Source organism: Podarcis pityusensis (genome assembly GCF_964106645.2).
Source record: "Podarcis pityusensis genome assembly, chromosome: 2".
In the NCBI taxonomy this organism is placed as follows: Eukaryota; Metazoa; Chordata; class Lepidosauria; order Squamata; family Lacertidae; genus Podarcis; species Podarcis pityusensis.
This window is the reverse complement of record NC_138029.1, coordinates 71,718,253-71,740,479: the sequence shown is the minus strand read 5'-3', so window position 1 is coordinate 71,740,479 and position 22,227 is coordinate 71,718,253. Positions and strand designations below refer to the sequence as shown.

Here is a 22,227-nt window from a genome sequence, read left to right as displayed (position 1 = left end):
GTGTTCCATTATTATGTGTTAGCCACACCCAAGAATGCACCTTTGCACTGTGTGCGCATTTCCTCCCGTATATGTAGGATTGTGTGTGTGCTGCACCCAGTGATAATGAGATTTGATTATCCAGATCACTTAATGTTTGCTTCATTTGTTAATTCAAAGAAAGAGCGCCATTGTTTTTATTCTTTGGGGATTTCAGGAATATCGAAAGCTGCATTATAGAAAATCAGACCGTTGGTCTATCTAGCTCAGTACTGCCTACACTGACTGGCAGCAGTTCAGCCAGGGATTATTACCAGGCCCACCTGGTGATGCTGGAGATTGAACCAGGGATGTGAATGAAAGCAGATACCCTACCACTGAGAAACGAAAAGATATCACATAAATTCAGAGGCATAGCTGGGGGGGGGGGGCTGGGGGCATTGGGCGCCACACTGCAGGGGGCGGCACTTACCATGGGGCCTGCAGCGTGACCGAGCCATGCGTCTCTCCTGGAAGTGATGCGGTGGCTCGGGCGCCTGCAGGCTCTGCACTGCCCGAAACGGCAGCGTGGGGCTTGCACCTGCTCTCCCTCAGCTACCCCACAACTGAGGGGGAGGCAGCGGTGAGGCTCCAGGCAATGCGCCCAGCCCCAGCTTGCCCCGCCCAATGTAAAACTGACTGTAAATATTAAATATTATGCTGCTGCATAAATTAAAAGTGGCAAGAGGTCACTCAAAACATACCACATTTTTCCATGTATAAGATGCCCCCATGTATTTTTGGGGACTCCAAATTAAGAAAACACCCCTCAGCACTACTCGTGTATAAGACAAGCCCCAATTTTAAACCTAATTTTTTGGTAAAAAACAAACAAACCTAGTCTTATATACACACTTATATATAGTATTTTTTACAAGCTATAAAAAATATATTCAAAACAGTTATTTGAGTTATTTGCATTAAGGCCCATTTTAAAGACAGGAAATTAAGAAACTATGAAGCAAGGTTACATGAGCATTGTATATTTACGTCAGAACAGACAGAAACAAGTGGTAGAGAGGTTGCCTGGGTGTTAGTAGGAGAGCCCAGCGCTTTGGGACTCCACCTTCTGGGGCGGTTTGGGACTCTGCAGGCTGCCAGCAAGGTACACCCCCTGTCCATCAAGTGTAGGGAACCAAAAAACAACAACCGCCCACCTGGGGAAGGGCAAGGTTAATGAAACAAAGCACAGGCCAGAGGAGAGTTTCTGCACTGACTTTTAGAGAAAAGAGAGACCTAGCTTCCTTCAGGCAACAGAAGGGTCTTAACAAGAGAGAATCTGAATAAGATTGGTGAGACGTTACAAGGCTTCTGTTTCTGCCAGAGTGGGGAAGCACTGCTTCAGATGTTGGTGGAGCCAGAAGAGTCAAAAAGACACACCACTCTTCCTCATTGGACTCAGTTCTGCTATCTTCCCTGGTAGGGTGGCTGCTGTATTCCTGAGTTGGTGTCTGAGTGTCTTTTCTGTACCTCTCCACCTAGCTGAAAGAACTGTTTAGAGCTTTTTTCTGTTACCCTTTCCATTAGTTCCCACTTGTTCCCATTGTCTGCCTTTTCTGAAAAGCAGGATCGTTCCTTGTATCCACAACCTGAGTGTTTGGTTTTGCTACCTTTATCAGAAATGCCTTGGCTGTCCAAGGGTGGAATCTGGTGGGGATGGAATGGAGCTGGCCAGCTGTAAACATGGCAGATGTGGGCTTTTAAACTGAGTACAAATCCCAGCACTTTAGCCACCAGACCATACTTTTTAACTGAGGTGAACTGACATTACACAAAACCAAAAGAGACCTCTGCTGCGTCCGCTCTCTCTCTCTCTCTTTGAAAAAAACATTTCTTCAGACCTTGATACTAGTACTGTTTTTCATGAAACATGAGGGTTCTGTCAAACGTTTGCAAACTTTATTTATTTCTTTATTACATTCATTACATTTCCAGGCAGTTAGTAAAGTGGTAAAAAACACAATACAAATACAGTCAAACATCGGTTGTCGAACGTTATCTCTTCTGGAAGCCTGTTCAGCTTCCGAAATGTTCGACAACCGAGGCGCTGCTTCTGATTGGTTGCAGGAGCTTCCTGCACACACGTGAAAGCTGCGTTGGATGTTCGGCTTCCGAGAAACATTTGAAAACTGGAGCATTTACTCCCCGGTTTTTGGCGTTTGGGAGCTGAAACATTCCAAAACGGAGGCATTCGGGAGCTGAGGTTTGTCTGTAAAACAAAACCATAATTTAAGAATGTGAAAACATAACAGACTGCAAACATTAATCTTACATATCCTCACAGTTAATAATTTCAGGGTTGCTGGGAACAGTATCTTTCAGCCATCAAATATTTCTTCTTTATTAACATGTTGGAACACTTACCCAGTTTCATGATATCATTCTGTTGTACATTCTCCACCCAGGCTAATGACCTCCAATAATATGTTGGGTGAAGGAGAAAACACACAGTTTGGTGATATTATGGTACTGAAAGGGTTTCTGCACATACAGGATGGCTGGTTAACCTTTGGTCCTCCAGATATTGCTGGACTACAGCTCCCATAATCCCTGGCCACTGGTCAAGGCAGCCAGGGCTGATGGAAGGTGGAGTCCAGCAACATCATCTGGAGGTCCACAGATTGGTCTACCCCTATGTTACAGGGAAGATGGAGAGAACCAGACTCTGGGTTGCCATTTTTAGCAGCAGCTGCATGCTATGAGCAAAGCATAGTTCCTTTCTCATTCATCTTGGTGTGGAAGAACTGATCAAAATCCTGTATGCTTGGTTGGGGATGCCAGTGCAAATCCCCTAAAGATCCAGGATAAGGTTTTTTTCACCTTTAATAATAACCTTTCTTAATTTGCTGATTTTTCATTAAACTCAAAGCAAGGTACAGTAGTAGTAGTAATTATTATTATTATTATTATTATTATTATTATTAATTTATTTATTATTATTATTTATACCCTGCCCATCTGGCTGGGTTTCTCCAGCTACTCTGGGCGATTCCCAACAGAATATTAAAAATAAAATCCAACATTAAAAACTTCCCTTAATAATAATAATAATAATAATAAAGGTAAAGGTACCCCTGACCATCAGGTCCAGTCGTGACCGACTCTGGGGTTGCGCGCTCATCTCGCTCTATAGGCCGGGAGCCGGCGCTTGTCCGCAGACAGCTTCCGGGTCACATGGCCAGCGTGACTAAGCTGCTTCTGGCGAACCAGAGCAGCACACGGAAACGCCGTTTACCTTCCCGCCGGAGAGCGGTCCCTATTTATCTACTTGCACTTTGAGGTGCTTTCGAACTGCTAGGTTGGCAGGAGCAGGGACCAAGCAACGGGAGCTCACCCTGTCGTGGGGATTCAAACCGCCGACCTTCTGATCGGCAAGTCCTAGGCTCCGTGGTTTAACCCATAGCGCCACCCGCGTCCCAAATAATAATAATAAGTGCATACTAATCCATAAAAGTGTGTGCTACAATAAATCTGTTATTCTGTAAGATTCCACAAGGCTCTTTGTTGTTTTAGCTTCAACAGACTAGCATGGTTACGCATCTGGAAGTTGTTAGATATATTGATAACTCCTGTGGGAATTCTTTATAGGTTTGTTTCCAGACCAGCATTTTAATCTTTATAGTCCAAGATTCTCTAGAACTTACCCATTGATTAAAAGTATTGCTGATCTTCATTTATTTATCAGAATGGCTACAATACATTCAAATACTAGGAAAAGAAGATACTTTGAATAATGGAGGGTGGGGTGCTACTAGAATAACAAGCATCATGTTTCAAGCCAATGTGGTTTCTGGAATTGCATGTTTTAAGGCTTCTGGCATGCTGGGGATTTTTTTTAAAAAAAAGTTTTAAAACAGAATCAGTCAAAGCATACTTATCTTCCATCTTTGAGTCCCCTCCCCACGCCAACACACGTGCTCTCCCGAATCGTTTTCGCATTCTGTGCCTCTGGCTTTCTTTGGTGTTTTTTTAATCTACCCATTTCATTAATACTGAAGCTGTGAAACAGTCTCCATCTCAGTCTATGTTCATCAGCTTCACTACCATCATTTAGCACATGCAGCTGTTTCATGGCTACTTGCTGCAACATGTACTTCCGCTTCTTTAAAAGGGAGTGGGGAGGCTTTTGTGTTGGTGGGTGTTTACAGAGTCTCCCATGGCGATGATGTTATTGCACCACTTTTGTTAAAGCTGGAATATAATAAGATAAAACGATTAGTCCAACGAGTTTACCATGGGGGCAAAACCAGAATTCAGTTGTGGTGGCTGGAATCCAAGTGCACACCCTTTCTGAAGCGTAGGCAGTCGGAAAATCAAGTATTTCTCCTTTGAAATCTTTTTCGTAATCTCCCTGCTGGGATGGGTTGGGAATGTGCATTTGGTTTGGGCTCTTATGATTGAACAGAGGTGGGAAAGGGTAATTTAAGAAGCACCACTGCCCTTAGGCCGATGTTGGCGTTCCTCGGTGCCGCAGCATGCATGCTACAGTTTGCTTTGGTACCTGATATCCCAGGCATGCTTACAAACACGGAAGAAATACATAGCAGCTCCAATGTGTGCGAAATTTGGTCCATGTGTTCCTTATGGTCCCATTTCTTTACTCAAGGGAGCAATCTGCTTGTGCAGGCAGCGTAGGGTATAAGAATGTAAGAAGAGACTTGCTGGATCAGGCCAAAGTCCCACATAATGTTGCCTTTGGTTCTCACAGTGGCCAACCAGATGCCTATGGAAAGCATGCCAGCAGAAGTGCAACAGTGCTCCCCACAGGTGGATTCCCAGCAAGTAGTACTGCCTCCTCTAGCACTGAAAACAGAGCACAGCCATGGTGGCTGTTTTAAAGCCATTGAAGTTGGTGGCCATCGCTGCTTCCCCGGGGGACCAAATTCCATTACAGTGGTACCTCGGGTTACAGACGCTTCAAGTTACAGATGCTTCAGGTTACAGACTCTGCTAACCCAGAAATAGTACCTCGGGTTAAGAACTTTGCTTCAGGATGAGAACAGAAATTGTGTGGCGGCAGCAGGAGGCCCCATTAGCTAAAGTACCTCAGGTTAAAAACAGTTTCAGGTTAAGAACGGACCTCCAGAATGAATTAAGTTCTTAACCCAAGGTACCACTGTATTTAATTAAGTTGCAGACGAAGAAGTTACTTCTTTTGTCTGCCCTGAACCCTCCAACATTCAGTGTAACTGGACGTCCCCCAAGTTACAGTATTGTCTGAGAGGAAGAAAAACTTCTCCCTGTCCACTTTCTCCACACCATACAAAGTTTTATTTTTTTATTATTACATTTATATCCTGCCTTTTCTCCAATGAGTTTGTTATAAGGAAAAAACTGCTCCATGTCCCTTATGGGGTACCCAAGAGCCAGTATAGAGTCCTTATGTAGGTTCTCTATCAGTAGGAGAAATTAACAGAGGCCAACCACAGAATATTGAGAAGCAAAGCAGCTAGTAAGCCTGATCTTTATTAACTGTTGCAACAGGGTGCTTCACAACTACACGCAGGCGGCAGGAGGGACCCCGAACAATGGCGTGCAAGCCCTTATATTGACATTTGAAATTGCCCACCCTGGAGCCCAAGACCACCCCCCAATACATCATGCATAAATCACAGAAGGGTTGGTCTACAACAGAATCCTGTCTGGCAGGAAACCTGTTGATGGGTTTACCTGGCTGTTGATGGGTTTACCTGGGCAGCCTGGCTATTCTTTTGTGATGATAAATACTTAATTCCTGAGTCCAGATCACAGGTTCGCCCTATTCATAGCTTAAATGTGCCCTTAGGGCAGAATTTGTGAGCAAATGGGGAGGTTTTTCCCATTTCTTCCCTCCTTGCAGAGAAACATTTGAGGTCAAATTGGGAGAGACAAAATGGTTTCAGGACTTTTTTTCCTGTACTGTTTCAGACATACGGTTTATATATTTATTTATGTATGTATGTGTTTGCTTGGTATATTTATTTTATATCTTAAACCTTATAATTCTCATAACACATTCAAGCTGGCATAAATGGTTCTTCCCTTTCCCATTACATTATGGGAGGTAGGTTAGGCTGAGCGGAAGTGGGCACCCAATGAGCTTCATGACTGAATGGGGACCTGAACCCTGGTCTCCCTAGTCCCAGACCAACACTAAATATTATACTGTACTGGTTTCAATTTATTTTATGTATTAAATTTGTACATTGCCCTTCATTCATAAATCTCAAGGTGGTTTCTGTATGATACAACAGGAGGGAAAATAAACTGTTCATTGCAACCAGGACTGAAGTGTAAAATTCCAAATATTTAAACCAGTTAGTTTTTTAAAGACAATAGGCCAGAGGGGCATGGCTATTAATTTTATTTATAGAAGGCATTTGGAAGGTATGGAAAAGTCTCAGCCAGCCATTTGCAGCTGTTTGGTTTTCTCGACTTAGTTGCTGAGGAATGCACTTCAAATGTTCAGCGTTTCTCCCCCTTTCCGGAGGCAAATCATATTCCTCTCATGTTCCTTATCTCTGTTAGGATGTAGCTGCTAATAGTCCCATTATTACATCTTGTATTCCCAGGTGGCACTGAAATAGAGCTGATTCAAACACTGAGCAAAGGCACATTGCACAGTCCTCCTGGGACAATGCTTCTTAAAAGTACATTATCGCTTGGTGTATTCGAGGACTGAAAATGTTGTTTTCCAGCCATTGAGCAAGGATTTTGAAGCTGAGTCTTGATTTTGTGCCCTTTAATCTGTGGGTGCAAGATGTTTAGTTACAGTGTACACCAATATTGACACAAGACAGAGATAAAAGTAAGAATTGGAAAGAGGTGTGTGAGCAGATGAAAGAGTAAAGACATTTTGAATACGAGGGCAGTGGAGAGGCAAGACAGAGCAAAACTAAGGTTAAAGCAAAAATCAGATCATATAGAAAGAGGGATGGGAAAGAGAATGCAAGCAAGCTTATTTGTTAGCATTGGGTATAATCTAATATACAGGTTTGCCTGGGAGCAAGCCCCATATGCTCTCTATTCATCAAAAGTGTAATAATTATTTCCCATCTTTCCCCTCCTGCTTGATGTATGGTTTACGTTGTGGCTAGCCCCATTCTCAGACTGACATGCCTCGGTTCTTCCAGTAGCCACTATGATAAACATGGCTAGAAGTGGTAGCTTGGTCTGTTTATCAAATATTTCCTAACACTTTAATAAACAAAAGCAATGGACTTATGTAACATTTCTAAGTGGGATCTGGGCTAGCTGAGACCTGATGGCTGCACACCCCTTCCTATATATTTGCCCACGCAAACAAAAACATTGGCAGGATGAATAGATAAATGTCACTGGCTCGGCAATTCTGTGATTAAAGTCTATGGATTATTATGCAATAAAGCTTAGTCACCCCCTTTTCTCGATCCTCCTGCATCCTTACACAGATGTCTGACTGAAGCACAGATTTCTTCAAAAAGAGGAACGGGGAGTAGGCGATAGTGAAATCCCCATGCAATGTAACCAGAAAACAAGGCCAACGACTCTTGAGGCCTGCTTCTCGTGACATAGTAAGCAAAACTATGGCTTACTGGGACTGTTGTGAAAGTGTGGGCTCCCAGAGAAGAGCTTAAAGCTACTTTGCTTTTCCCTGGTCCTTTTTGCTCCTGTGCCATGCTGAGCTAAGCTAAGATTTAGACTAGTGTGTTGTCCAAAGGTGGGCTCAGCTTTCTTCTCACCACCATGAGCTGCAGCCAAGAACAAGTATTCATGTGGACTCCAGGTAAACTATAACTTGGCTTACTAAGTCATGCAGACTAGGCAGCCAGCGTGTCTCAAAGGTGCATTTTCACAAGTTGGGTCCCCCAGCCCCCAACACACAGCAAAATGTTTCTCATATGTGACACAAGAGTCCAACACCTTCTCTTTAGGCTACACTAGTGTTGTGGAGATACTGCATTTGTCCAGCATGCAAACTGTAGCTGGTGAAAATGCAGTTCGTCCCTAAAGTATGCATCTACAGCTATTAGGACTGTTGCATGTAACAGAGTTCCATGAATGTCATAGGCATGTGATCACAACTGCTTATTCACTTCATTAATGGTTTTGAGAGATGACAGGGACCATGCAGGGAAGTGCTGTTGTTATACTTGTCTTATTTGACGCTCATGCCCCCCAAACCAAGCCTGGAATCTTGGGCAGCAAAAAGAAACTAGGAAGGAGGCTTTGCTTTAAGGCACTTAGGCAGCCGTTCCAGCTAAGTTGCAAATCTTGCCTTTGAGCAGCTCTTGTACCGTGAAGATGCTATAATGCAATATCATCCTAGAAGACTGAAGTATTGGAATGGATGTTGGTGGACAGCATTCTGTATTTCACATTTGAACCCTAGCATAACCATTGCACATCTTAGCCTAGACCCTCCAAGAGTCTCTATTTTCCAGGGACGTCCCTGATTTAGAGAAGCCGTCCCAGTTTCTGATGTGATCCCGGAATGTCGCACTTTTCCTTAGGATGTCCCTATTTTCATTGGAGAAATGTTGGAGGGTATGGAGTTATCCGACCCCTGAGCCATCTTGTCTGAAGGCAATCCTGTATAGGGAAGTTGGGGGAGGGGGAGTTTAGTGTTTTTATATATGTTGGAAGGTGCCCAGAGTGCCTGGGGCAACCCAGTAAGATGTGTAGGGCATATTTTCACTGAATAAATGTTGGAGGGTATGTTAGCCCTCCAAGGCCCAGGGCAAGTGTACCCAACTGCCCACCCCCTCAGCATGGATCTGCAAATTTAGGTCCCAGGGTTTGTGGGTGCAAAATTATCCATAACTCCTTGAGTGAGTAAGTGTCAGGGATTACTAAATAATTGGAATTACTAAATGCTGGGAGCCTTCCCCTGGGTGCCAGACAATTTAACAGTGTAAGAATACAAGTTGAGCTTGTTTTTCCGGACTAGGGCACCGCCTGGCAGATAGGCTATTAAGACAGAGTTGGGAGGGGGGACGTTTTCAGGGTTACAATGGGAGACAATGTAGGAAAAATTGTGGGTTTTTGCAAGAGGCTTGACAAGTGGGGGAGAAGCCGAGCCGGGAGAACTCCTGGCAGGCTGGTTGAAACAATTTTCTCCCTATGGGCTCATCCACACTTCCACTTGTCCCGTGCCTAGAAAGCACGGATCCGAGTGGTTTTTCATTTCCCAGGGAAAACCTACTCTTCAATGCTAAATTGGATCAGACAGCAATCCAGAGAAAACTCAAAGTGTTCTTTGTTCCGATTGAGGGCTAAAGAGCAGTTTTTCCCCAGGGGAAAGCAGTGAGACAAGAGAAAGTGTAGTTAAGCCCATGTCTGCTGTAGATGGCAAAGAGGGCCACCCACAATATTTTGATGTTGTTTTTAATTTCAGTTCGTATTGATAAATTTTAGTGTTATATATTAGCGCTGTGTTTTGTTCCTGCTTCCCTGGTGTTTTTCCTAGCAGGAGATTAGATTTGCAATTGTGGGAACTGTACTATTCACATGTTTTGCAGTGCCCATTGTGCCACAGACAAATAAAATCGTTCACAACCTTAAAAAAACCACCCACCTGTTCCATCAAATAAGATGCAGAACACTAAAAAATAAGGGATTTTTTTTCATGCTTAGTAACACACCATGTGGTGCTATACTTTCATTTTTAAGAGTGTGGCACTTCTTTGTTGACAAAGGTGACTTCAGGCTGTAATATCAGTCTAGGTTTTTGGACTTCCTGAAACTGAAACAATTCTGGCATCATAAGGGTACTGTGAGCTGTGACCTTTAGGCTAGAAAGTGAGTGAAGTTTACCTGAAAGCTTAGTGGTTAGAAATGTAATTTCAACCCCTTGCAGAATACAAAGGGCACGTGATTATCAAAGTCCTTTCCAGCTTAGCTGCTGTTTTCCTTGAGCTTATTACCTGGAAGTTATAGATACACAAAGGAACTCAAACAAATAAACTCACCTATGCTTCCTTTGTGTCTGATACATTCGGCACCTGTTTTTGCAAGCTGCTCAAATCAGCTATTGTATTCTCTGCATCTGTGTTATAACATCTGTGTTATAATATCCTGCAGTTATGCAGTGTTGTGTTTCCTCTGCTGTTGTAGCCCAACCTTTACCAACTGGGTGCCGTCCAACGGCTTTGGGTTGCAACACCTATCGGCCAAGCCAGCACAGGAGATCCCTCATCTATATACTGTAATGATACCATGAGTTGACAAGGCTAATTCCTGGCATTGGGTCTCAGTCCTACTGAGCCCTGATTCACTCCCACCCTAGGTGTAACTGGGAGGAAGAATGCCTTGTGTTGGGCAGATGAGGTATTAGAGATGCCGCAAGGAAATAAAGAATAACAGGTAGCTTTCCTGACTTTGAAAAGTGTTACTCACGGACTTCCGGGTTGGCGCCATCGCCGAATGGCGGACTCCCTCCGAGCTCCGGAGGGAGTCTGCTCGGCAGGGGCTGGGTCCTACCGCACCGGCGATGCGGGGACCCTTAAAAACCACGGCCACGAGGGTCGTGGACATGGAGACTCGGCTGGCACCGCTAGCGCCCTCCCGACTCGTGAAGGAGCCTTTTTAAAGGCTAAGGATCGGGTGCCGGGGAGAAGCGTGGTGCTTTGAGTCCTCTGCTATCCCTGCCGAGCGCAGCCGCATGCCATCCGGCGGAGAGCGCTGACTTCTTCTATTGAAAATTCGGACTTTTAGACAACAACCCGTGAGTAATTTGGAAACTGGGTTTAAAAGGAGGAAAAAAAGAATTTCTTTTTGAATTGGATACGAGCGGGGGGGGATCCAAAAAGGAAGTCAGTCCCCCCCCCTATTGTAAACCTTTCAAGACAAGGACGGGGCAACCATGGTCCAAACAGATTTGTATTGCTGATAAAAACTAAGAATTTCACGATGGGGAATTATAAGAACTGTGCTGGAGGATGAACTGAGGGAGAAGAAACGTAACCCCCCCCCCTGGGAACCGGGGTGATTGAAGAGAGAGCCTGGTGAAAAGAGTCGGAGATTTTGACAGCTGTCAAAGTAGCTGTCAAAGTCGGAAAGCAGAGAGGATTTTATTATGAGAACTTTGCTGGCTAAATTTGTTACAATTTGCTACAACTTGTTAAAACTTGGATACAAAATGGCGAAAACATGGATAACAACCGGACTTTTGGACTAGAGAAGACAAAGTTATAACAATCCCCCTAGAGGAGTTTCGGGACATTACAAAGATGGTCGTAAGTGAAAAAAACACCATTGGAATTTTACAGGACTGGTTATCTTCTGGGAAAGCTGCGAAACGGAAACAATATTTTGTCTACAGGGTGTTCAGCTAAAGGAGACAATAGAATTTTCTATTGAAGAAAGGAAGGGACTGAACGCAAGTTTTTGTTCCTGAATAATAATAATCCCTGCAGACTTACTAAGCTTCTGAATTAGAACGTTTCAGCAGCGGAACAAGAGGAAACTGGACTACAATTTGGAAAGAACAATGGGGGGAGTTTTATTACAGATCTGAAGTTAAGTGTTCTAAAAATGATTATGAAAGGGAAAAAAAAAAAAAAAAAAAGAAAAGAAAAAACCAGCAAGGAGTTGGGGGAAATAGGTGATTTATGGATTGTAAGAATCCCAGGCGGATAATATGGTTTGGTGGTCAGGGGGAAATTAAACCGGGGACAGGGGGGGAGAACTAAAATCCAAAGGCTTGTTAACTTCTTTTTTTTTTTGAACTAGCTTTGTCTTATCTATTATACTCTTTATTTCTTATGTCTGATACCTTTATTATGTGGGGAGTTTTTATTGTTAAAAAAAAGGGAAATTGTGGAATGAAAATGGGGTGGGCCCTGGGAAAGAAATTTTTTGTGTTTTATTATGGGTATTGATGTGGAGTGCAGAAATTTTAAACTCGAATAATGGTTTAAACAAATTAAGTTTTTAATTAGAATTGAGAGCTTGTGGAGCCAACAATATGAAAAAGGAATATGGTAGGGGTGGGGGAAGGGGGGAGTCCCAGAAAGCGGATATATGAAAATAAGGCTATGAACGTATGTAAATTCTTGCTTTCTGTATTTTCTTTTTTTTTTTGAAAATTTTAATAAATATTATTTAAAAAAAAAAAAAATGAAAAGTGTTACTCACTTCATGATTGGGGTAAGGGTCCTCAAAGCATCAGCTGGTTCTCAAATGGCTATGTTGAATGCTTTCTTTGTGTAGAATCCTTTGAAGTGGCAATTTCAGTTGACAACATGATTTAGGAACATCAATCAAACCCCAAGCTCTTTGAGCCATGCTGAGAGATGCTCCAATCAGGCCCTACAGCTGTGTGTAAAGGGATCAGTGCAGTTCATTCACATAAAATGACCATGGAGATTCATATAATGCTTGGCTGTCTCTGGGGCAAAAATGTTCCTGAATTATGAAGTCTCTTTCTGTAGCGATCAACACTGTGAAAATTCCTTTGGCATATCAGCTTTATCTTCACTCTTTTCACTTTCAGAGGACAGAGAGCCCATCGCATAACAACATTAACAACAGCAGCATATTTTAGGGGAGGACATCTGTTTGTACCAGCTGTATAGGTGTGAATGCTCCATAAGTTCTACATGCTTCATATATATTCCTCTTAAAGATCATCAGTAAAGAGTTGCACAGGGTTGAATCAGGCAGTGCATAGTAAAATAAATGTGGAATTTATGGAATCCTGGTTATCATGCCTGTGAAGATAACCAAAGGTGGATCTAGGGGAGCACAACCAGTTTGGTCATACTGGGCAGAGAGATTCTGGGGCACTGCAGCAGGAGTCACAACTATGAAGTTGAACGGAAGGCAAGAGGTAGAGGGGGCACCAGATTTTGGTGTCGCAGAGGGCGCCACTGAAATTTGAAACGCCAAGATACCAAGTTGTGCAAAAGTTTTGTGGAAGACATTTTAGACTGCAGCATTTTCCAGTTCTTGTTAGGTGGTTTGAACCTGTTGCTAATGCTCAGGAAATAAGATGAGAATGACAAAATAAGTCTAGATTGCTCCAAACCTATTAAGAGCATGACTCAGCCCATAATTGTTCTTCCTGCCGCTTTCCTTGTACGGAAGAACCACACAATGGCACTTTTAGGTCAAAATAACTGTCCCACAGGCCCTCAGAGTGCTCAGCTCACTTCTCTGCAGATTCATTCTGTGTTTTAGAGAGAGTGAGAGAGAGAGAGATTCATTGTCCATTTCCTGGCACTCGTGTGAGCTTTGCACAACTTTCTATTTCATACATTACTGTGCATATGCTCTCTTTCATGGCTTTGAGGTTTGTTGCTCAAGTTAAAGCAGACCAAAACTAAGACTTGTCCCAACTATCTTAGTTTGCTGCCATGCACTACCCGTGTTGTCTCAGTGACAGCCGAAATCTGCCTGAATATCTCCCACAATGTAAATCCATGCTATAAGAAAAACATTAGCAAATGTCTTTAATAGCTCTACTTTTCCCCCCTTTCTGTTCTCTTAATACGTGGCTGGAAGTGCATGTTGGCGTCTGTCCGGCAAGCTAATGAAAACGTTGGCTTTCTCAGGACCCTGCTATGAGTCCCAGACCTGTGCTTGGGACATACGCCTGAGGTTTCTTCACCTGCCCCACCCCTTCCCCAGCCAGTCTTGCCAAACCAACTTTCCACTAACCATCACTGTTAGAACGGACAGACTGACTCAGGTTATGGTGAAATGGTGATGAAGATTTCCTCTTCACTGCCTTCCTCTCAGAAGGTAGGAAGGAAGCACGTGGAGAAGAGTGCAAGCTCATTTTTATTACTTCATTCATCTTCCTCTTGCAGTGCTAACTTGTTAAAGAACAGCAGTGATGGAAATTTTTGTCTTCACGGCACGTGGCAGCATAGTGGCGGGTCGTCTGATTTGGCAGCTGCGTGGCATCTTCAGCCCCAGCAGTCTTCAAGGTGTGTCAAAGCACCATAGAACAACAGAAGCTTGACTCTGTATCAGTAGCAGCCTTGTGGTTGCTGTGCAGCACAGATAACTTATATCTATGTAAAGTCAATACATGGAAGGGAAATTGGCTTCACAGTCTGCTGCCATGAACCTTTCCATACATTCACTGCAGAGAGTAGAAGTTTAAGCAGGGATTTCCGTCACATTCCCATGACTGCTTGGCACATGCTCTTTAATGTCCTTTTATTAGAGAATGTTTTACTCCAAATCAACGCACAGCACATATAATTCCTGAGGAATTCAGGTGCATGTAGAAGAGGTTCTAGTGGGGAAACAGTAGGAAGTAGCCGAGAATAAGGCATGGAAGACCTTACTGGGATTGAGGAGTGGCAAGTCTGGTTAAAAGGAGATTTGGGGCAACGCTAATCTTGTTTTGTGTGGGACTGGTGAGGCCAGTGGTCTTACACTGATGGGTCCTTGGCCACCGGAGTGCTTCTCGGAGACTCAGGTCCTCTCAGAGTGACCTCTGCAGTGGTTGCAAGTGTATCTGCCTTTTTCTAATGTGCAAGGTGTGTGAGAATGGCACACATAACAGTTCCTGGGTGTTTAAAGTACAAATAAAACAGTACATTTTAGCTAAGTTGGGGGGGAATATGCAACAGAAAGATACAGTAAATAAATATTTTCTGGGCTTTGCATTGGTGGTTCCCAGAGAGATAATTTCCTACACCAAAAGAGAGAGGGGGGGGTTGGTTTTTTTTAAAGCATTATCAAACTGTCACTTAGGAATTTTGGCTCAGCACTAGCTTACTTGCACATCAGCTGCAAACTGTCATCAAAACTAACACCCGTGGCTAAGACCAGCTTTTAAAGAAAGCGTTCTTGGACTAGTTTTTATTTTTTGTAGCCACAAATTTTCTTTTGACTGTTTAAAATGTTATCTTATGGCTGATTTTTGTTGTTAACGTTTTAATATTGATTATTTTAAAATTTTATGTTGTAAATCACCTTGAGAACATTTTGACAGAAAGGCAAGATGTAAGTGACTTAAAGAAACAAATAAATGGAAAGTTTTCACAGTGAAGGGAGTTAAACCATGGGATTTCCCCCACCCCAAGATTTATATTGGGTTTGGTGCTGTTTAGATTGTTTATAAATAATCAGGTGTTGAGAATGAAAAATGAGACAGCCAAGTATTCCTGATCTATCAGGATGGTGAGATCTAAAGGAGACTGCAACCTGAGGACTAAGGGGACTTTCTCCTGACTCATGTTTGTTGCTTTTTCCACTCAGGAGAAGCAAGCACAAACCTGCATGAACACTTTTTTAATATTTTTGAACTGATTAGAGGGAGAGAGATTTCTGGTCATACTTTGATTTGTAGGTCTCGCCCAGTCAGTTCTTACTCAGTGACTGATAGCAGGAGAAAATGGAAAAGTTTGCAAGGTGGGTGTGAAATGCATCAAGGAAATTCCCGCACAAAGACAGGTGAGGCCCTGAGTCAGCAGAGCATTGAAAAACTAATTAAGAGGCTACATGATCAACTGTAACTGGTTTAAGTGCTATAGCTTCCCCACAAGGGACCCTGGGAGCTGTAGTGGAGTGTGTGTTGATGTGGAATTACCCCTAGCTAAGAATGCTGATTACCTCTGAGAAACTCGTTCATCCATCCATCCATTCATTTAGCAGTTTTCACAAAGCACTTCATCCTATAATTATACCCCAAGGCTGCCTTGTTTCAAATTTAGGATTATTCACACAGTGTGGTGTGATTTTAAAATAGTTGCCTCACGGTGACTTAACCCTGATACTGTGAGGTCAATTGCTGGAGTAAGGAATATTTTAAGAATTTCCTCCAGAAATTACCAGTTCCATCACATGAATGTCTGTTGTGTAATTGTTTTTATGTGAACAATCCGCTGGGAGACATTTTGCCTTTTCTTTGGTTTTCCGCAAACCCAGCTGCATTTCAAGTGTAAAAATAAACAATCCTGATGTGCAGGAAGAAAGCACCCTTTTATTTTCTCTCTCTTCTGAACATTTATTACATATTGATATTTCCTGAAGATGAAGGATCTTTCTGTAAAATCAAGGGAAGCCAACAGGATTTTCTGGGCCTGGTACACTAGATGGGATGGGTGGGGGGCAGGTTGCAATTTCACTTTTTTTGTGAAACCTTCATTTCAAGGGAATTACCTTTGAGTAAAACATACAAAAGCCAGCCAGTTATGCTTTGTTCTGTGAAGGTAGCATACTTGGGGCATGAATGAAATAATGTAGACATGAGGAAAATGCTTAAACAAACATACCAGAGCATCGTCCTCTATGCCTGTTTAGGGAAGTTTTTAATGTTTTAGGTTTTATCACTTCACTTATTATTATTATTATTATTATTATTATTCCATTGGGAGCCACCCAGAGTGGCTTGTTGTTGTTGTTGTTGTTGTTATCCAGCTTCCCCTCCTGCCCTTGGATGGCTCCCCGTCCTGAGTCCCAAATGGGGGGTAGTCAACATCCCTTCCTCTGGTTGCTTGGCAACAGTGATTAAGCATCCTTCACAATGGTGTTGCCTGCAAGTGCCAAAGCATTAGAGTAGCCTCCGTGTTTTGTAACTTTCTTTAGACATGTCATAAAATCATGTCTAATTGGCTTACTTTTTTTTTTTAAGGGAAAGCTAAGAGGGGGACCTAGTACATTTGCACCTCCTGTAGCCCCCTGTTGATGGCCTTGTGCCCATCTGCATATTGGGTCTTTAGCCCACTTCAGACATTACAGGAAACCATGTTTCCCTGTAGTGAGCCCTGGGCTCACATTATCTCTCTTCACAAGAAGGAGATTGGAACCTTCTGCTTCTGATTTTAAACAAACTATGGTTCCTCATGATGTCCAAATCGGGAGTTTATTAAAACCAGGGTGACTGAGAACAAGCCAGGATCTTGATTTGATTTCTGATTTTAGCTTGTTCAGAAACTATAGTTTAAAAACAGAAATGATTAAACTTTTGCAGACAGAAGTCCACAGCCACCCTTGACAAACACTGCAGGGTCTGTATCCCAGAAATGGGTGTGGCCAAAACTATGTGTGGCCACCCAGCACACACGCACTCACATGCACACGACACACACCACAAGCTTAACACAAGTCACCAGTGTGATGCAGCAGCAAAAAAACCCCTCATGCTATTTTGGCTGCTTCAACAAAAGTCTTGTGTCCCAACCAAGGGAAGTAGTAGTGTTGCTCTGTTCTGCCTTGGTCAGACCACACCTGGAGTATTGTGTCCACTTGGCAGCCAAGATGATCAAGGGTCTGGAAACCAAGCCTTATGAATAACAGTCGAGGGAATTGGGTATGTTTAGCCTGGAAAAGAGGAGACTCAGAGGAGATATGATAGCCACCTTCAAATGTCTGAAGGGTTGTCACATGGAGGATGGAGCAAGCTTGTGTTCTCCTGCCCTGGAGGCCAGAACCCAAACCAGTGGGTTTAAGTTACACGAAAGGAGATTTCGACTAAACATCAGGAAAAACTTTATGACAGTAAGAGCTGCTTGACAGTGGAACAGACTCCCACAAGAGGTGATGGACTCTCCTACCTTGGTGGTTTTTAAGCAGATGTTGGACGACAGTCAGTCATGCATGAGCTAGTTGAAATTCCTGCATTGCAGGAGGTTGGACTCAGGGGTCAGCAAACCTTCTCAGCAGGGGGCCAGTCCACTGTCCCTCAGACCTTGTGGGGGGCCAGACTATTTTTTTTTTTGGCGGGGGGAAATGAATGAATTCCTATGCCCCACAAATAACCCAGAGATGCATTTTAAATAAAAGCACACATTCTACTCATGTAAAAACACCAGGCAGGCTCCACAAATAACTCAGAGATGCATTTTAAATAAAAGGACACATTCTACTCATGTAAAAACACACTGATTCCCGGACCGTCTGTGGGCCAGATTAAGAAGGCGATTGGGCCGGATCCGGCCCTCGGGCCTTAGTTTGTCTACCCATGGACTAGACCCTTGAGATCACTTCCAACTCTACAATTCTATGGGTCTGTGACCCATGAGAAACCTTTTCAGCTGAACTATGCAGATCAGCTGATGAGGGGGGTTGAGTCTCCTCATCAGATAATTGAGTTAATGAGTGAGGATGAGCAATTTGCACCCCCATAATGGCATTGGGGTGCCAGGGAGTTGAAACTATGAAGCCATGATGGGAATAAACATTGCCCTATTCCCAAGACATCACATTGACTTTCTGAAGTGCCCAGGAGGCACTGCATCTCTGCCCTGTCCATTGCCATGATGGGAATGAAAATCATTCTGTCGCCACCGGTGCTCTGCAGACTATTTTTTCCCTGCAGTAGCATCCCTGCCAACAAATTCAGGAAATGAGCTGGCAGGCCACCAGAGAAGACTTGATGCGCTGATTAGGCTTGTAGGACTGTGGTTTAAATAGGGCTGCCATACGCCCAGATTTTCCTGGACATTACCGGGATTTCAAAGGCGGAATTGATGTCTGGGGTCAATTTCCAAAAGGCGGCACTTTGTCCTGGATATTAGGCAAGTCAATCCTAGGTTTGAAAGAAGCCATAATTCTCTGAGATTGGTTGTTATCAGGATCTGTGGTTTGCTCAAAACCATAAGCAGATGGCTTATTCATGTAGCAGGAAACTATGGCTTCCTCTTAAATCTGAACTGGGCTTTGGTGGGGTGTTATTGCAAGTTTTATTTTCCCTCTTTTCTTTTTTTTAAAAATGCCTATGTGTGTGCTCCATTATTGTGAATTCAGTTAAGCCTAATCTCTTGTCTTTTTCTCTGAAGAATGACTGACTCTTTCCTCTTTCCTGTAGTTGTCATTTGGCTGCTTATATTGCCCTTTGCTTTGTGTCTCATTAATCTGATCTTGAAGAAACTCCAGATGTCTCTTCCATTTCATAAGAGTGCCTTGCATAATTTTGTGTGTCCTTAAGGCTTGCTTTGTTTACAGTAATTGGTCAATCTCTCCTGCAGCATCTGCTCTTGCTCCTTATAGCTCTGCAGGCTTTGACTGTGACTAAAGTGTACTGTCTACTCTGAAAACATTTGGTTGCTTGTGTGCTAGGAATGGCTGGTGTTAATCCAGGGCCAAGTGAGAAGACTCTCATTTCCTTGTGAGCTCAGCTTCATATACTGGAGGAGAATGTCTCTAGGGCATAATAAGTAGCAGGATAGCATGTGCTGCTGCAATCAAGCAGGGAGAAGCAATACACCAGGAATGTATTGTGTACGGCTGAATGTTGTGTCCTTAACATGGGACTATTTGGTTAAAAATGCAGACTCTGATTGGTTCAGTTATATAGTGACATCTAACAGACACATGGCTTATGTTGCAGGACTATGGGTGAAAGTATGGTAAGAGTATGGGCCGTTGGAACATTGGAGGACTGAGGAGAAGCTTCTAACACCTTTTCTCCCTTAGCACTTCCTGCCTCTGGCACCAGAGCCAGAAGCTGTGAGAGGCCCAGTGAGAAAGACCTGGCTGGCAGGGACCTCACATCCAGCTTATTTGGCTGCCATTTATGGGCTGGGATTGGGGGAAAAACATACAAATACTGTACATTTTGTGATTATGCACATAACAACTCAATTTTTAATATATTAGAAGCTGCCTCAAAAAACTCAGTTAGTAGGTGTGTTAATCAATAATAATAATAATAATAATATCAACAACAATAATAACAACAACAATAATTTATTATTTATATGCTGCCCATCTGACTAGGTTGCCCCAGCCACTCTGGGCGGCTCCCAACAAGAAATAGTAAAAACACAATACAACATCACACACTAAAAAAATTCCCTGAACAGGGCTGCCTTCATATGTCTTTTAAAAATCACGTAGCTATTTATCTGTTTGACATTCCTAAATAAATAAACAAAATAGAAGTGGGTACAATAGGGGAAGAAAGCAGAATATATTTATTGCCAGGGTATTAAATAAAAAGGCAGCTGGACTTTCTGGCATGTAAACAAACCAGGATTTCTAGTCTCATAAGGCTCCAGCAGAGGGCAAGGGTGAACCTGGAGAAGCTGTTGTCTTACAATTCTTTGCTTTGGCAGGCTGATAGAGAGGGACTAGACTAGATAATTGGTATTTAACCTTCCTGTTCCGGCAAAGTCAGAAGCAAACAGAGTGATCCAGACCTTCCATTGGTCAGGTTACAGAGCAGGCAGGCAATGATCGAAAGGCCCAGACTCAGATGATGTGGTCTAAGGCAGGCTGTATGCCTGGTGTGTTTGTGTGTTTGTTTGAGGGTTTATGCCCTGCTCATCAATAAAACCCCCAAATTTCAGAGCTGGATGATGAGGCAAGTAGAGGCAAGGCAGGGGTCTACTTAGTACCTTCTGTCATTAAAAAGTTGTTCAGCCTTGAACAATTGTATAGGTTCAGCTAAGCTTTTATTGAAACTTCAAGTCACTTGTTATAGTTGGCGTGACAAAGCATTAGCGTCCCCTCAGGCCATTATGGGGGTTGCACTGCTGTACAACAGAGGCCAGACCAGGAAGCTGCCTCTGGTGACCTGATGGTGTGGGAATGCTAAAGTCCCCAGTTTGAGACTCCTAGCAAGTTTCACTTAGCATCTGAAACAGCACCTGTTCTCTGTCATGCCAGGTAAATTTCTCAGCCCCACTGGTGAACACCAGCTGCTGGAAGAAGCCCACCTTCATCTCTACAAATTACTACAGGGTGGACCTCTTCAATGGACGTATGGCGGGCGTGCTGCTGACCTCCATCTTTGTAACTGTAATAGATGAGGTGACTGTGGCTCATCTAGGCACATCAGAAGGACGTGTTCTGCAGGTCAGTTAAGAGCTGCAGCTCTGCTTTTTATATCTATTAATATGTGTTTATAATATGGTGAACCTCTGTGCTATCATCTGCTGCAAGTGTTTAAATATCTCTTTAAATACCATCATGTATTTAAATGGCTTCTTGTGGTACTTTTAAAGCTGTAAAGCCAAACCATTAACATTTAGGAAATGTTACCATGTTTCCACTGTCAAATTAAGCTAATTTTATTTTATTCTCTTCTTATTCTTTCTACAAGAAACCCTTTCCCTAGTTCTAGATCTTTGAGGGAACAAGGGATAACAAACAAGGGTTTTCTCAACATACTCACAAAATTATAATTCCCAATGTTTCTTGTAGGAAGTGTCAACAGCTAAACTTCTCAAGGATTTATCATAATTGAAATTGCTATTAGGAATTACTCTTGGGGTTGTTGGAGGGTCGACCTGCAGAGTATCAGGAATTCTGAACATGAATCCCGGGTGCCCAAATCTATTCATACGTTTATTTCAGCATCTCATAGCACTTAGCAGTGTGCAGAGATGTTCATAAAAACATGGAGTTACTCTCCTGCTTGTAATTTGCAGCCCCAGCAGACAGATGTGGTTGCCAAATTAATGAAGAAGTTCCCTACAACTGTCCCTGCGCCACTAGAAACAGCTGCTGAGGGTGTGTAAGCTTTTGTGTGTGTGTGTTCCTAGGTGGTTCTTCCATCCAATCTCTACACAAACGTATTGGCCAACTTCTCCTTGGGGGAGACATTGCCAGTGCTGCGAGAAGTCAGCAAGCTGAATGACTCTTTGCTGTTTGTCACAGGAAAAAAGGTAAGAGATGTGAGGTTCTGAAGCTTGACTGTGCATGAGATTTCAAAGGATGCATTACTTATTTGCTTGTTTCTGGGTGGGAGGAGTGTTATTCTACAGGTGCTTTGATTTTTACAAACAGAGAGAATGCTGAGGTTGCTCTGATCTCATCATCCATCATCTCAGACCCAAAGTATATATTCAGGAAAACTGAGTGGCAGAGGCATTCTGCACCAGTTTAGGGTGCACATAGAGTGTACATGTTTTGATAGCACCCCACATAAAAAACCTGCCTGCCTGCCTGCAGAAAATGCATACACCAGGGATAAGAGTTCTAGCCTAGTCATAGAATAATAGAATTGTAGAGTTGGAAGGGACCCCAAGGGTCATCTCCCCCCTTTCCACAGGCAGAAAATTTGTGAGGTGGAAGACCATTCAATTTACCTCTGGCATTCTGAGGAGATACAGTCCTCCAGGACTGATTGACCCTGAGTATGATCCTTTTTGGAAAGAACTATCTTCTTAAGCTATGTCAGAGTACCAGATGTCTCCCCCTTCCAGATCACAAAGGCTTATTTGAGCTACTTTTTCACCTTATTCTTCCATTAGCATTTCCTTGACTCTTCCAGCCCTTTAAATTTTCATTTCTTTCTACAGAAATCCTTTGAACTTGCTGTCTCTAGCCAGTCATTTATCTCTC

The 22,227-nt window shown here is 43.1% G+C and overlaps 1 protein-coding gene across 3 annotated transcripts in view; it reads left to right on the top strand.

Annotated features, from left to right (window-relative positions):
* Positions 1-22,227, top strand: part of MST1R (macrophage stimulating 1 receptor) — a 57,884-nt gene that overhangs the window by 5,704 nt on the left and 29,953 nt on the right. For all 3 annotated transcript variants that reach the window (XM_080996395.1, XM_080996397.1, XM_080996396.1), the window contains exons 3-4: positions 20,548-20,736; positions 21,426-21,548. In XM_080996395.1, the coding sequence (XP_080852521.1) occupies positions 20,548-20,736; positions 21,426-21,548 (312 nt within the window). The remainder of the gene's footprint in view (positions 1-20,547; positions 20,737-21,425; positions 21,549-22,227) is intronic.